General features: G+C 49.1%; 6 protein-coding genes across 6 annotated transcripts; 3 read left to right on the top strand and 3 right to left on the bottom strand.

Annotated features, from left to right (window-relative positions):
- Window positions 1–373: 373 nt before the first annotated feature.
- PG994_001013 (uncharacterized protein) lies at window positions 374–1105 on the top strand (the record flags this gene model as incomplete). The annotated part of the gene is made up of 1 exon (XM_066852422.1): window positions 374–1105. The coding sequence occupies one exon, from the start codon at window positions 374–376 to the stop codon at window positions 1103–1105; it is 732 nt and encodes a 243-aa protein (XP_066720563.1).
- A 2656-nt stretch (window positions 1106–3761) lies between these two features.
- On the top strand, window positions 3762–5103 carry PG994_001012 (uncharacterized protein; the record flags this gene model as incomplete). Its single annotated transcript, XM_066852421.1, has 2 exons — window positions 3762–4298; window positions 4414–5103. 2 exons carry the CDS (start codon window positions 3762–3764, stop codon window positions 5101–5103), a joined length of 1227 nt encoding a protein of 408 aa, XP_066720562.1.
- Window positions 5104–8551: 3448 nt separating this feature from the next.
- On the top strand, window positions 8552–9433 carry PG994_001011 (uncharacterized protein; the record flags this gene model as incomplete). Its single annotated transcript, XM_066852420.1, has 2 exons — window positions 8552–8942; window positions 9024–9433. 2 exons carry the CDS (start codon window positions 8552–8554, stop codon window positions 9431–9433), a joined length of 801 nt encoding a protein of 266 aa, XP_066720561.1.
- Window positions 9434–10897: 1464 nt separating this feature from the next.
- PG994_001010 (uncharacterized protein) lies at window positions 10898–12048 on the bottom strand (the record flags this gene model as incomplete). Its single annotated transcript, XM_066852419.1, has 3 exons — window positions 10898–11476; window positions 11879–11899; window positions 12034–12048. The coding sequence occupies 3 exons, from the start codon at window positions 12046–12048 to the stop codon at window positions 10898–10900; spliced, it is 615 nt and encodes a 204-aa protein (XP_066720560.1).
- Window positions 12049–12432: 384 nt separating this feature from the next.
- On the bottom strand, window positions 12433–13061 carry PG994_001009 (uncharacterized protein; the record flags this gene model as incomplete). The annotated part of the gene is made up of 2 exons (XM_066852418.1): window positions 12433–12897; window positions 12966–13061. 2 exons carry the CDS (start codon window positions 13059–13061, stop codon window positions 12433–12435), a joined length of 561 nt encoding a protein of 186 aa, XP_066720559.1.
- Window positions 13062–13953: 892 nt separating this feature from the next.
- On the bottom strand, window positions 13954–14571 carry PG994_001008 (uncharacterized protein; the record flags this gene model as incomplete). Its single annotated transcript, XM_066852417.1, has 1 exon — window positions 13954–14571. The coding sequence occupies one exon, from the start codon at window positions 14569–14571 to the stop codon at window positions 13954–13956; it is 618 nt and encodes a 205-aa protein (XP_066720558.1).
- Between the last annotated feature and the right edge of the window lie 833 nt (window positions 14572–15404).

Here is a 15404-nt window from a genome sequence, read left to right as displayed (position 1 = left end):
GCTGTTTGAGAGGTATTCCAGTCTGAGATGCATGTTGATTTCTTCCCATGATTGGAAGAGAAAATTTGGCCAGTCAGCCTAAAAGGATTAGTAATTACTTGACTGGCTGTAACTCAATGGTTACCATTGAGAATAGAGGGTACGCTGTGACATTACTATTAAGATGTTCCAAGGATAACAATGACTTTGTGGCTGGATCAGAGAACAAGGGTTATGTTGCAAGCTATGGAAATTTCCCTCTGTCTTTTACGGTGTATATATATGAGGCAACTCGACATGGCTCAGGATAATAGTTGTATCACCATTCAAGAAGTCACAGCTTCAGGTACACTAACTCAACAAATACCACACGATTCACCTCAATTACATCGACATGGCAGGATCAAACGACAAGAATGCGGAGAAGTTCCGCCTCTGCTACTTTGCGGATGCCTATTATGGGTCTCACCCTGGCTGGACGGCTGGAGACATACCACCCACAGTGTTCGAGGTACCACACGAGCCCGACTCCCGTTTCGTGCTAACGTTGGAGGTCAAAACTAGTTTGTCGGGTCCCAACGCGGACACCAGTTTCTGTATCGGCCAAAGAGGTGAGAAAGAAGACGGGGCGGCGCTCACGGGCTACATCGACGCCGCCTTCGTCCTGACTGAGCGAGCGGCCGTGCCGCCGCCTGGCGGGCCCTGGACCGAGATCACTACGGAGGCGGTCTACTCGCAGCAGCTGACCCACCGGCACGACGAGTCCGACTACGCCAACATGATGGCCCGCCTCCGCGACGACGCGCCCGCGGCCCACGCGAGGGGCGTGCTCTTCGGCGCCGCCAACACCAATCCCAGCGCCGGCGACATGATCGGCATCGTGGCACAGGTCGAGTACAAGCTCCTCGGGCTCCTGTACCGGGCCGTTGGCAATGGCGGCAAGGACGAGACGGGCGAGGTCGTGGGGTCGACGAGCGTCGACGGGCTGGAGAAGGACTTCAACGCCTGCATGACGCCGTTTACGTATGAGGTGTATCTCGATGTCCTGAGTGGGGCCATTGACCGGCTTCGGGCCATGTGCCAGGACTATGAGAATCAGGATAGCACGGCTGAAGGGACTGAGTAATATTCTCAGAGGAATCGAATTCTGAGGGGGTAAGGGTAAGTAACTTAGGCAATTAGGAAGTAGAGAAATCTGACTCGTGACCATCGGCAATAGCTATTGGTTACCTGGAGTAATATGTGTTGCGGTCGCAAAGTGAATGGAAATATGCCTTGCCCTTTTCGCCCTGGTGTTGTGAACTGCCTTCTCGTACTTTTGTGGCTGTGTGTTGCATTGCTCATTGCTGCGACGCACCTGCCATGGGCAAACCTTTAGCTAGGACGGAGACACGTCAAAGGCAGTCCTGTTCAGAGCATCGATGCTACTCTACCCCGATTCCCCTTCACCTGCATTACTTCGCCACTGCGATGTCCAGCCAGTCCTAGTATTCAATAGGCCGAAGATACCTTGCCACCTGAACTCAGGAATACGCAGGTGATGCGGGGTACTGCATAGCCCGGACACAGCCTGAGGCCTCCTGTATTGATACAAGTTTGCCAGATCTGTCTGAATCTTTTTTTCGAGACGCCTTTCCTCATGAACATATGCTCCTACTGCAAGACGCCGAAGACATGGCAGATGCATATGTCTATACCCCGCTCGACCTATGGAAGGACTCAATACGTATTCTTCGCCTTTGCAAGGGAGACCCCGGACACAGATCAGTTGCGAAGTCCTTAAAAGCTAAAATCAGTGTCCAAAAGTCTGCGCAAGGGCCACTTTTAGCCGATTCCCCCCTTTAACACCACCTACGTTTAAATATTAATAATATATTTAAATTAATAAAGAATTAAATAAAAGTTTATATTATTACGTAGCTAATTTAATAAATTTTAATAATAATTATATTAACCCTTAGCGCGACGTATAATAAAAAGGCGACGAGGGAGAGAATATAAAAGTTTATAAATAAAGCTTAAATCTAAGGCTGTTTACGTTAATTAAACTACCTCTCTCGTAAGACTTAGTATAATATATTATTTTTTAAGTTTTAAAAAAAGGCTCGATTTTATAGATTTTAGCTTTTAAAGCCTTTTAAACTTATTTAATAAAGTTTAAATTAAGTAAATATACCGGCTATTTAATTATATAAATACCCCTTAATTTTAAAAACTCTTTAACGGTATTAAATCGATATATATGTGCGTTATTTTATATAAAAAAGGTTTTAAGCTTATAAAAAAAAAAGAGAGTAACTTTTAAAACTTTAATATATTTAATAAAAATAAAGCCGCCGGCGAGAGAGTCCGGATCTCCTTTATAAAAAATTAAAAAAGAGGTTCCTACCTCTCCTTCTTTTTACCACATTATAGCCTATACTATAAGGCTAATTCGAAGCCGTTCGTAAGATGTAAAGCTAATAAGATCCTTTCGATAACGTTTTAAACCGTATTAAAAGACCTAGCGACTTAGTATAAAAGGTTCGTTTTAAATCGTACATTTATTTAAAAAAAAAAGGGAAAGTATTAGCCGCTTAAGGCGCGCACGAGAGGATTAATAACGATAGAATTCGAGCCGCTTTTTAACGTTCTCCTTCGTTAAGAGGATACGCTTCACAGCGCGCTAATAGCCGATCTTCCTTTTACGTAGAGCGCGCTTTACTATATTAATTAAAAAAGAGCGTTACTTAAAGCTTAATATAATATTAATATTTAAATAAAGCTTTTTTTAAATAATATAAAGCCTTTTATATATTAATTAAAATAAATAACGCTTTTATTAAGTTAATAGTTTATAAAGGCGACTAGGTTTTAACTTTATTTTAAGTGATTTTCGTTAAATAAAGCGCTTTATAAAACTGTTAATAGTAGCAGGCCGACGCGTTCGAAACGCGTCGATAATAGCCAGCGCGGTAATAACCGCGATAACCTCGGATATATATTCCCTATTAAACTTACGCTCTACGGCTAAAATGCGACCAATTTCGTTCAAATCTATATTAAATTAATAGAGTTATTTAAAGATGAAGTTAGAAGGGGTAAAAGGGTGGTGGAATGTGAGTTTTGATGAGGGTGGTCCTTGCGCAGACTTTTGGACGGTCACTTTACCTCAGCGAGTCCAAAGGGGTTCCGTATGAGGCTCTCTCGTATACTTGGGGAAAGGGCCTGACCTACGATTCCCCTTCCATCCTCCTTGATGGCCACCAGGTCTCTGTGACCGAGAACCTCTTCAAAGCTCTGTACTCTCTGCGGCTTAGTGACCTGGATAGGCTGCTCTGGGTCGATGCTCTCTGCATCAACCAGAATTATCATCGCGAAAATGGTCATCAAGTCGGCCATATGAGATCTGTTTACCAGAATGCCGAAAGAGTGCTTATCTGGTTAGGCCCGAGTTCGAAGCGCATTGATCAATTGATGGTAAGTCGTTTTTTCTCTCTCTCCTAATAAGTGTACAATCACAATGTTGAGTAGTCGTACATAGGATATGATGACTCTATGGGGAAACCAATCCAATTGGGCTGCCGCAAACTCTGCCAAAGCTAGAGGCTTCATAGGCAACAACATTAGCCACATCTGGAGACACCAGCAATTCCCTTTATCGAAAGCATCTGTCAACCTTGAAGCGTTTGTGCCGAAGACGCTGGTTCACAAGGGTCTGGATTATCCAAGAAGTTGCCAGCGCCCGTGTCGCGACCATCATCGGCAGTTCCAAAAGCGTCTCATCCCGCATATTTTCAGTAATGCCTCATCTCCTACGACTGAGAACCGACTCGTTTATTCAGCCCGTGCTGGAAATTATGCCGGGTCCTCTCCGCAACCAGTCTTGGTGGAACGCTGATCGCAGGTTAATGACACTCCTCGCGAAATTCAATGGAAGCCACGCCACTCAAGAGCATGATCACATTTATGCGCTTCTAGGGATTGCCTCTGATACTCCAGACATGCCTATTGACTACGGTTTACCCTTCCATCAAGTGGTTAATCGCACGGTAGCACTCTTGACCTTGGGCGATGCTGGACTGGGCAGTCTTATTTGCAAAAGATATTCCATTCCATACCCAGATGTATTCCAAGGCCTCTCGGACACCAATGCTTTCACAGCCCGAATCGTCGAGCTAGCATTAGTGCGTCGTGAAGACTTGTTCCTCTTATGGTTAATCCGCTCGGCTGACACGACTGTAGTCGCAGAAGAGACCATTGCAGGCTGGAATAAGGATATACCTGATCACTTACATCCTACTCATGCTATGGAAAAGACCGACTTTGATCAATTATGGGTTAGGCAGTTATTCTATTACGCTTTGTGTGGAGGCAACTACTCTTCCTGCGAAGCGATATTGAAGCTTACCGGGTTCGTACCTGACGTTCAATCTCTCGAACTATATTCACCAGCAATCTGTCGCGGGTTTCCAAAACATTATGAAACGAATTCGTACCACAGATCCGTCAACATTACCATCCATCATCAAACTCATTGTGTGTCAAGGTCGCGGCTACCAGTGGCAAACACTCGAAGATTTTGGTTTAGGTGAAAGTTTGAACTTCAAAACATCATGTTACGACGCTGTTGATTGGGGCAACACCGAAACATTGAAGCATCTACTAGAAAGGTGCGCGCCACCATCTACAAAATTCGGGCCGTTGGTCACGGGACTCCTGTTTCGTGCGCTCAACGTCGACGAAGAGCGGCCTACCTTCCCTCGTGTTCGCAATAAACCTAGCCACCTTGCCTCTCTGCGGGTTGTTCCGATGCTAGCTGAACAAGGGGCAGACTTAGGGAGACGCAATACGAACGGGGATACCCCATTGCACCTTGCAGAACATGGCTATATCCGCGACATCACGAATGGAGGGTCTATAATACCTGGGATACTTTTGCTTGGGGCTGACGATTTGGCTGAAAATAGCTCTGGACGTACACCATGGCAAGTCAACTCGTTGAATATCCCCAAGCGGAAGAGAAGAAACAGAAAGGAGATGGAGGACCTGCTCTCGGTCGTACCCACGACTGACCGACACCTGTATGTAGGATTCCTCGAAGGCAGAGAAGATGAGGAAAAACCTGTCACAACGGTGCCATGAGATCAACTCAAACTGTGGGGTGGGCGTAGTACCGTGATGTCTCAAGTGGTGTCAGGCAGGAGGATGGCATAGTCTCCAGCCCGATCATAGCGCCGGATAGTGTCCTGGTCGTGCACGAAAGGGGGCAGCCAATTTAGGTTTCTTCTTTCTGTTTCGTTCTTTTTTTTTCTTCGTATTTTTTCTATTATACGCCATATAATACCGTGTTATCTGTGTCTTTTGTAGATTCTGTATCGATCGATCAGTGACACATTAATTGAACATCTGAACATCAATTGAAAATCATATGGCACCCCAAAAGCGTGTTGCAGAAAGATAAAGAAGGCATAACCTCACATCGCATCATCACCTACCCCCCCCCCCCCAGCGCAGTCAATGCAACTTTCCTTGGTCGCCTTAATGACGCGTCCGCGGCCACAGCTGCTGCGAGGTTAACACGACTAAGGCGAATCACCATAGAACTCACAGAGTTAGCTTTCTGGTCTTCACACAATCCAAATACCGGCAGGCCGGCATATATGTTTGGGGGGGTACTTGCCAAATAGGACAGGTGACCCCGAACTCCGCGAGCCATTCATCAATGCAAATAGGATGGAACAGGTGCCCGCAGGTAAGTTTCCGAACTTCAAAGCCCTCGACGAAGTCGTCGATGCAGATGGGGCAACTCGTGTCTTGCCCTCGGCTCGAACGCGCACGGCCGACGTTGGTATTGCGCAACGGCACTCGAAGCCGAGCGAGTAGACCCTTTCGATTCTGGGACAGTTGCGGGAACTTTCTGCTGCCAGCCTCTTCGTCGATGGGCAGACCATCTGCTCTGCCAGTGCTGTGTTCTGGCTGCTGGTACCGGGTGACGGGGAACGAATTGACGAGGGTGCTGTCCAGCCCGTGGGAATAGGAGCCGCGCCAGCCATCTGCTCGCTCGTGTCTAATAATGCAAGGCCAGACTGATTCAATGAATCAATGAAGTTGAAGTGACATGTCCGTCTCTTTGCAAAGCCCGAGCAGGTGGGCAGTAGAATAGACTGGACGAGCCATTTAAGGGGTTCCTCCCTCAGAGCAATTTCTCAAACCAAACCAGTCCAAAACCAGTCTCCCGGGCGTATCGTCATTTCTTTACATCATACCGCCGTTCAATGTCTCAATAGTCCAGAAAATCGCGCTGGAGGATTTGCGCCCCCTAAGCATTCGGTGACGTTCCATCCGCGGACATGCCTAAGTTTATCAAGCGCAGCGGGATTGAGCATGTGCGGACGGGGCCAGTGCTTCTTATATGGTGAGGGCGCCCAGCTCGAGGAAAGCTTCAGGTAAATTTCACGTAATGGAATGCTAATGCAAGGTCGATCAGCGTGAATCAGGTACAGTAACACCAAAAGGAAATATATGAGGCATTTCCTTTTTGGTTGTTGTTGTTGTTGGGGTCGATTTGTAGCAAGTCGCGCACTGACCAGCTCATTTTTTCACCAGCAGCAACTGTCACCTGATGACTTGCCCCTGAATGTCGTCGGGTTGCCAATTCGGGATGGCATCCGGATGGAAATTTGTGCACAGAGCGATCTCGTTCATCATCTCGAATTCAATTGATTCGGTATTTTGTTGGGGCCAGCAGCTTCATCTGTCGGTATTGCAAGTTTTCAATTGCAAATAATGCGGGGTTGGAGAACTCATTGCACTCTTGCTGATCAAAGATAACTACGACCATGTCAGCTCTTCTGAGATCATAGCCTGACTGCCAATGCGCACGTCTGGGCTTGCTCTAATTCGAAGACTAATAGCCTACTTAAGCTTCTGGTCAAACTGGATGGGACAATTTAGAGAGTCACGTTGATGACGCAGGTTAAGCCGCTGGCCAACCTAGGTGCATTGCCATTGTGATGTTCGGCAATTGACATTTGGGCGTTAAGGTCTGCTTCCCGTTGGCGTTCAAGAAGCGCCGGGAGCTCCCTGCACCGACTGATCCTTAGCTCGAGGTCCCAGTCACTGCCGCTACAAAAAGTCCATCCCAGGCACTTGTAATCTGATCTAGACGGTCGCCCGTTTCGATTTAAGCACAGGCTTCGGGGCAAAGAATCAAGGAAAAGCAGGTTGCGGTCTTGCCCACAATTTCGTCGCGGGATGATAACTGACGAATTGAACAGGGGTTGCGCAACGACCCCAAAACCGGGTTAGGCCCAAACATTTTGCCTCCGGGAGCAGCCAATCGGACGGGATGTAACCTGACGCAAACTCCAGCGAGATCACACCGTCCCATTGGCTTGGGTCCGGGGACTGGCAAGAAGCTCGGTCTGCGAGTCGGCGATGCAGTCTAGGCTAACTGACAGGACAGGACCGGAACAGACAATGTGAAGTGCAATTAAGGTCTTCGCTTGGACGTTGGATTTTGATCTTGGTTGGACGAATTTAGCGAGCGCGGCCCGCACCGACGCACACTCCAATGCAGAACCTTTCAGTTCCTTGGTTTGGTAAACACCAACCACCGATCGAGAGACTGAGAAACCGTCCGATCTATCGCTCCCTACTTGGCTGGATCACAACCCACAGCCGGGGCGTACGCCGCCTTTTCGGTCCCTAACCCTCCGTAAGGCTGTAACCGCCAACATGCGCCATGTGCCAAGTTGTTGCGTGATGGTTGGTGGGATAGTGAATCTCCGTAAGACATAAGCCACGTTCGTACGATGTGAATAACCTGGGCTTGCCGGGATGGACATGTGGCCACCCGTGGTGAGAACATTTGGCCAAATTTCAATTAGAAACCTCTGGACTGGGAAAGCTGTTCGTCTGATGGCATCCGTCCCATCATCGTCTTATGTATGAGGTCGCGCAAACTCACGGTGTGCCCATCGACGTTTGTTAGGTTGTGGAAACTCACGATATCACATGGAGATGGTCCGCTCGCAATCAGGTTAGCAGTCGGCCACCAAGTGGGACCGTCCGGGTTCCTGGCTCATTTTCTTTTTCACGTTTGCCTGGCGTATTTCCGGCAACATACGGAGTACCTTGCGAGACTTTCTAGATTGCCTACTGGCTCACGATCTTGTAGGGCTTGTCGCGCGCAGGGGTTCCTGTCTTGGTGATCACTTAAAATGATGTAGTTGACAAAGCCTAGACCTGAGTCCAACAGCTGTAATGAAGCTAGCTGACTCGCTGAAGCAGATGGGGCACCTAATCTCAACCCCCGTTTCCTGCTTGCGTTTCAAGTATACTAATCAAAAGGGGAAACGGATTTGACTTCAGCGAGGAGAAATGTCGAGGACTGCTGCTGCCATGGGGCTCAAATTTCAACTTAAATACCACGAGCCCGGCTGCGCATCCCTTCTATATTGGTTCCAGCCAAACATCTGCCGCACAGTCGTTCGTTCTACTGCTACTTACCGTTGCATCATCGTCGCCACTCGTTTCTGAGGATTCCAACTTTCAAACTTGCTACCCGCAACTCCATACCACCGCGAACATGCAGATCAACGCCCTCCAGCTCATGCCCCTCGCGGCCTCGGTCGCCTCCGCCGCCTGTGCTGCCCGTCACCTCCAGGGCCAGCAAGCTGCTGCTGCTGCTCCTGCAGTTGCTGCCCCGGCTGCCGTCGCTGGCGTCCAAGAACAAAAACAGCAGGCTGTTGCCTCGCCGGCTGCCCAGAGCAAGCAAGTCTCTGCCGCTGCCGGGACCACCGGCACTTCCACCTTCTACGGCGGCAACCTCCAGGGCGGCACGTGCTCCTTCTCCACCTATACCCTCCCCTCGGGCATCTACGGCACCGCCTTCTCCGGCTCCGCCTGGGACTCCGGCGCCAAGTGCGGTTCTTGTCTAGAGGTTACCGCCAAGGGCAAGACCATCAAGGTCATGGTAAGTTTCTTTCTTCTTTTTTTGTCACTCACTCCTTCAAAAGTATGCCACACAAGCATGTATAGCTAACTATCCCCAAACAAAGGTCGTCGACCAATGCCCCGAGTGCGCCGCGGGCCACCTCGACCTCTTCGAGAACGCCTGGAAGGCGCTGTCGCCCGACTCCTCGGACCCGATGACGACGTCGTGGACCGAGGTCGCGTGCGGCATCACGTCTCCCTCGTGCTGCACAACAAGTCCGGCACGTCGAGCCACTGGTTCTCGATGCAGGTCGTCAACGCCAACGAGGCCGTCGCCAAGCTCGAGGTCAGCACCGACGGCGGCAAGACGTGGCAGGGGACCAAGCGCCAGCCGTACAACTTCTTCGAGAACCCAAGCGGGTTCGGCGTGGCGACGCAGACGATTCGCGTTACGAGCGCGTCGGGCAAGACAGTGACGATCGCGAATGTGGGGGTCGAGTCGGATTCGCAGATTAAGGCGGCGTCCAACTTCTAAGGCCGCTTTTTGGTGGTTCTTTCCATCATCTCACTTGAGTCCTTCTTCGTGTACATATTTCTCTCTAAAGCATACATACACAAAGGCCGGTGTTAGACATAAATAGAAGCACCAGCGCAAGGTCCCTCTTGTATTAGATTTCTGTTCTTGTGCAAGTGAAATTGAATGTCGACCCTCCGTAACTGGGTTTTCGTCGAGTATGGAATATTTGCAAGTCCTGGACACATGATACCTGTATTTGGGCTTGTGGTGAGTAAGCAAGCAAGCAAGTAACATTGGACACTTGGGCTTCTGGGCAGGAAGCAAACGGTGACATAGGGTCAAGATGAAACGGCATTGGTTCTTTTCGGGCGTTTCATTGCTAATGAAAGATTGGATTGGGTTGCTACATTGATCACATGACTTACAGTAAGGTTCTTTAGGACGTTCAGGTTGGAATGCAAAATCCGGGAAAACAGGCTCCAACATTGAGACGAAGAGGGCTTGCGGCCATTCAGTTGGGACAGTTCGGAGGCCGTACGATAAGTCAGAGAAATCACGCACACATTATGGAAGCAGCAACGAGATAGGTGTTTGCCAATGTAATGTATTATAATGACAAAGTGGGCTCCTCGCAGTGCAGACGTGACGCAATGGGCTATACAGAGAGCAATATGAACAATGTGCAGAGGCCCGCTCTTTCCACAGTCAGATCACTGGAGGGTGTTTTTTTTTTTTTGGTTCTTGTGAAGGGGGTCCCGTCCGTACCATTATGTGATTTGAACCAGAGCTTTGGGCATAAGACAATGGACAGGGATCACGTCGGCGTGTATCAGACGGTTCTGACCATTCCCAACATAGTCCTCCAACTGAGTTGGCATCATTACAGCCATCTTTGTCTGTATTTGCCGATCTAACTCCCACAAGCAAAATCCATATACATGCATATCCAGCTCTCATGATCTCATAACCTCATAACTAATATACACCATGGCACCCTGTAGTCGAGAGGGCTAGCGCATGCTGTAATGGACTGGCGAAGGTTTGTTAGCAATGGCCTCAACCTTGGCTGAGCAGACATCAATAAGTACTTCCCAGGCCTAGCAGCGCAATTCATATACATCGTTGGTAGTGTGACAGTTCTAGAGTGCCAACACCACAGTAGTTGTTTTTTGTTTGTTTTTATTGTTTTTTGTTTTTGTGACACCCAAGCGCAATTGAGCTCGGTCTTTGCGGTTTGCTACCTTACGTCGAGGATTAATTAGTTAGAAATAATATCAACTTAGGCTGCCAAGCCACCAAGGATTACTTACCAGACGCAATGAACCGTCCCACCAGACAGGACGTGTAAGGTATGCGGCAGTGAACCTGTAATAACTATGTGAGTCAAAGTGGTTGAAAACGCTTCGGCGCTGGACCTAGTACTTACTTAACAAGCTACTGAGCCCATATCGTACCAATCATGCCATCTTGGCCTCGCACCATTTAGTAGGAGGCTGAGACCTTCGGCTCGAGTAGATAGGCTGCGGGGCGCCAGTGAAAAGCCCATCCGCCGCCTCCAATACGGTGTGTATCGCAGTGAATTCCCTCGTCGTTCCACTGATTGGCCAGGATTTCACGGCTGGGCCACTTGCAGTGGCGGCCGATGTGTACGCGAGCGAGTCTGTAGATGGCCCATTTCATGTTGAGATTAGTGACACGCGCTAGTACCTCGAGCCCGTCGAACATGATGAAGTTCTTCTGGCGGTTGAACTGAAGTGAGTCGTCCTCGAAGCTGGACTCGATGTGATAAAGACCCACCAGCCTACCACTCTGCATTACGCGGCCGACTTGGTTGGTGGGGAGCTCCACGATACCGAGACGGCGAACATCGTTTTTGTGATCAAAGATGGCGTCCTTCCAGTCGTACTTGACGTGATCGACGGAGCTCTGGGATCGCTTGCGCTTCTTGCTGTCCTGCTCATCGGTCTTGATAGTGGTGCTCTCAGCCTTGACAGCAGACTGGTTGCCGTTGAACTCGGCGACAGCGTCCAGGGATTGATCCTTTTGGCCGTCATCTTCACACTTGATGATGCCTCTGGCTCTTGGTTATCGACAGCCTCTTGCTTTGGCTGATCATTCATGGTCTCTTGCTTGATCTGGTGATCCGACATCTTGACAGGTTGGACAGCGAATCGGTTACACTTTCTGATGTCGATGGGTGTGGGAAGCTTGGTTTTGAGGTCAATTGATGATGGAATTCGGCTATTGACAATGCCTGTTGGATCCTGCGTAGAAACAACGACGAGAAAGTAGCTTGGTGTTGGAGGGAAGATGATGGTAGTTGGCGATGTGCAGGAAGAGGGAGAGGAGACCTGACGGATTTTTAGAGGAAGAGGTTGTGTGGGTGCAGGTGTGTGTTTTAGACAACTGGGTTTATGTCAAAACGGACACCCTACTTATTTAACTGTCTCTACTTCGTTGTACCAGCTTGTATCTCACTGTTACCTATGTAGAGCAAGGAACGTTGAAGGGCCTTACGCTAAGAAGTAGGTAGAGACCTTCCATTCAATTGCTACTGGATTTTCACTTTCATATGATATTTACCTTGCCTTCACGTTGTCGTGGCCAGAATAACGTACTAGAACACTGAGCATATCACCGGAACGACGGAATTCAAGTTGTCTGTGCGTTGTGTAGAAAACAGGCCGTTCATATTCGCTGGCGCATCTCAGATATTACAAGACCAGCTGTTTTGATGATCCAATTCTCATGGTTCCTCCTGTATTCCTGTTTCTCGACTGCGCTTCTCTCTGTCCATCAAGAAGGGCGCCGGGTGCTCCCAGAATTGTGATGCATAGCCATGTGCATTTGGGCGTGCCAATTTGTGCATCACCTTCCCTCGTATCCTACAGCATATCCTACAATAGTTCCTCTCTTCCTCTCGAGTGATATCCCAAAATGCAACAAAATCCCGCAAGTAGTGGCCAAAGTGGAATCATACTCGAGTGTTCTTGTAGGCGTTGATGATGTATCGACGCTCAGTTGTAAGCACGTCTCTTCACCTGTTTCCCCTGCTTCTGGGTCTCGGTCGACTTTCTCTTCTTGCCGGGAACGACCTCTGGCTGAATGAAGATGGCCCAGCCGCTGAAGGAGCCTTCGTCGTCTTCCATAATCTCGGACTGGACGACAAGGTCGACGTCGCCGGGATGGTTGCTCTCAGCCTTCGTTCCGATATGGAGCTTCGCGAGGTCGTAGATGACCGCATCGAGCAAGAACGAGTCTTGGACACATGCCAACACATCAAAGCCGTCATATGCAATGAATTCTCTTTTGCCGTAGAGGTTGGTATCGAACAGGCTGGTGAGCTTTCCGTCTTGCATCACGCGGCCAACTCGGGAGACCGGGAGCTCGGCAATTCCTTCACTCCGCGCCTTTTCGTTCGCAGTGCGGCGGGCAAAGTCCCAGTCGTAGCCGGGGTAGGACGCACGGCGCTGGCGGCGAACCTGGGCTGAGCCTGTTGAGGTTCTGGCTTCAGGTTCTCTTGCTTGATGGCCGCCTCTTGCTTGACGACGGTCTCTTGTTTGATGTTGGAGTGGCTGGCATGCTCCTCCTTGATGTCTTCCTTCTTGATCTCAGAGGCGAGAGTGAAACGCTTGTAGCGAGGCATCTTGATCGAGTGTTGTGAGAAGAAGATTTGCTGGTGAATGGGCAAATGAAGTGTGATGACTCTCGTTGGTTTTTTCTTTTTTCTTTTCTTTTTGGTAGGATTCAGGATGTTCAGCAAGGAGCAAAAATCTGAAGGTATGGATGGATGACACTGAAGAGAATGAAGTTTGGTCTGATGGTGGGTGTATTTATGTGTTCAGAGGTGATGTTGGTTGAGATGGAGAGGGAGAGAAAGTTGGAATGAAGCTGGGGAAAGGTATGAATTTATACCCTTCCGGAGAGTCAGGATCAGTAAATGCGGTCTAGTGATTGTGATTATTGCTCCAGAGGCTATTGTAGAGGTTACTGTAAAAGCTGCTGCAGAGGTCTATTGTTGTACGTCGAAGGTGATTGTTGCTTATCGCTTGTTGCTGTGCCGGGTGGTTACTTCGATTGACTTACTAGCAGACACGTCCACCAATCAGAAAACATCTTTTGATCACATGTTACTTGATAATTATTGGTCTTATGGCATATTCTAGATCAGCTATGTTACAAGAGATGGAAAACAGTTAAGATTTTACACGCACATTGCACTGGGAAACAAATAGCGTGTGGGTGTTTATAAGTGAAGCTCAATTCATTATAGCATACTGCGGCTCACAGGATCCCGCCCTCGTATCTGCTCCTATACATATGCTCAACAACCTCTGCCTTCTCGTATCCATCCCTGCAAGGTGGTTGGTGTGTACCAACAGTCCAGTCCTACCCCGATCTCTCCCTAAGGATTGCTGTGTATCAACTGGCCAAATGATTGCATTCAGCAAACTTTAGCAACGTGACGCTGCGATTTTCCTGTTAGCAGCGACATGGAGTTCATTAGTTTGTTCAACAGATGGCCGTACTTACCAAAATTAATGGTGATACAAGCACCCAGCAAGTGCTGCGCAGCTAGTTTCCCTTGACTCTCTTGATACTGGACTGGAGTCTGCCTTGGGGTGAATATAAATCGCCCAGCTGCCCTCATCAGAGCCCTCCATCTTGTGCCAGTTCTGTTGGAGCTCGACATCGTCCGGGTGCGCACTGTTGCTCAGGCAGCCGATGTGCAGCTTGGCAAGCTTGAGGAGGACGGTATCCTTCATGACGAGATAAGGGACACAGGCTAGCAAGTCGGATCCGTCATAGCTGACGAAGTGCTTTTGATTGTCATACATGCTCAGATCGTAAACCCCGGTGACTCTTCCGCCCGCAAAGCCCCAGCTCACGTCGTGAATGGGGAGCTCCATGATTCCAGCACGCTCGGCAGCCTCCTGGGCGGCTCTCAGGTTGCCGGCCCAGTCGTACTCCCCGAAGGCGCGCTTCCTGGATGAGACGGGTTTCTTGCTGTTGTGGTGCTCTTGCCCGACCGGGGTGGAAGCCTGGATTTGTCTACTAAAACCACTAATCTGGGAGGGATTGGTGTCGTCATCCGTCTCTTCCTGCTTGACGGCGGCAGAGGTGTGACGGCAGTTGGCCACGCGGTTGTTCGGCATGGGCTGCTTATTGTCCTCGCCCTCTTGCTCGACGGGCGCGTGTGGAGTTGAACTCCAAGTACTTGCGACTTGGACTCATCCTCGGACCAGTCGTTTTTCTGAGATGCAGCCCCAGTGTTGGGGTACTGGGTGGACTTGTCGAAATTAGACAATTGTAGTGGTTGAGAAGAATCTTCATGTTGATTCTGGATGATGATGGATGAAAATGTGAGGAGAAGAAGAGAACTCTCTTGGTATCCAAGGCAGCTTCTGGTGATGAACAATGTTTTTTTCTGTTACTATATAGCAGTGGGTGATAGATGGAGCTGGTGCGACAATGAAGAGGGGGGGAAATGCAGAAACGACCTTGGAGGGAAGAGGTGCATTTGTAGGCCTCCGGAGCTGGTAGCAATCAGTAAGAGAGGGCATTACTGATATGATGGATACTACAATCACGGATTGATCTGTGTGTCGAACCTTTTGTAATGATTTAGGAAAACAATCAGTCCAGAGGTGAATTGTGGGGGGGGTGTTGACAGAGTGGGGCGCATACGGGCGTGCACCGGAAAAGAATTAAATCGATCAGGGCGTTCTGTTTTCTAATTGGTGCTTGCATAATACTTTTACTGATCTATCTGCAGTACATGCGGCTTTTCTACTGATCTAGAGGACCGATACTGACTGGTAAGTGGACAGTGGTTGCTAGGTACGACGGCAGCCGGTAGGTGAACTTCCTGTGATCCAAGGTTTCGACGTCAACCCGGATCGGAGCCGAAGAGCGGACAGCCGACTTTAAACTACCAGATTAAGACCCCGAGCCAGCCTGGCTAGTGGTTCTACAGGGCCACCGGCCT

The sequence above is a fragment of the Apiospora phragmitis genome (assembly GCF_038363925.1).
Source record: "Apiospora phragmitis strain CBS 135458 chromosome Unknown utg000002l:1.0-5516284.0:1.0-5523493.0, whole genome shotgun sequence".
Lineage (NCBI taxonomy): Eukaryota > Fungi > Ascomycota > Sordariomycetes > Amphisphaeriales > Apiosporaceae > Apiospora > Apiospora phragmitis.
The sequence above is the reverse complement of the archived record's forward strand: the minus strand, read 5'-3'. Positions and strand labels throughout refer to the sequence as shown.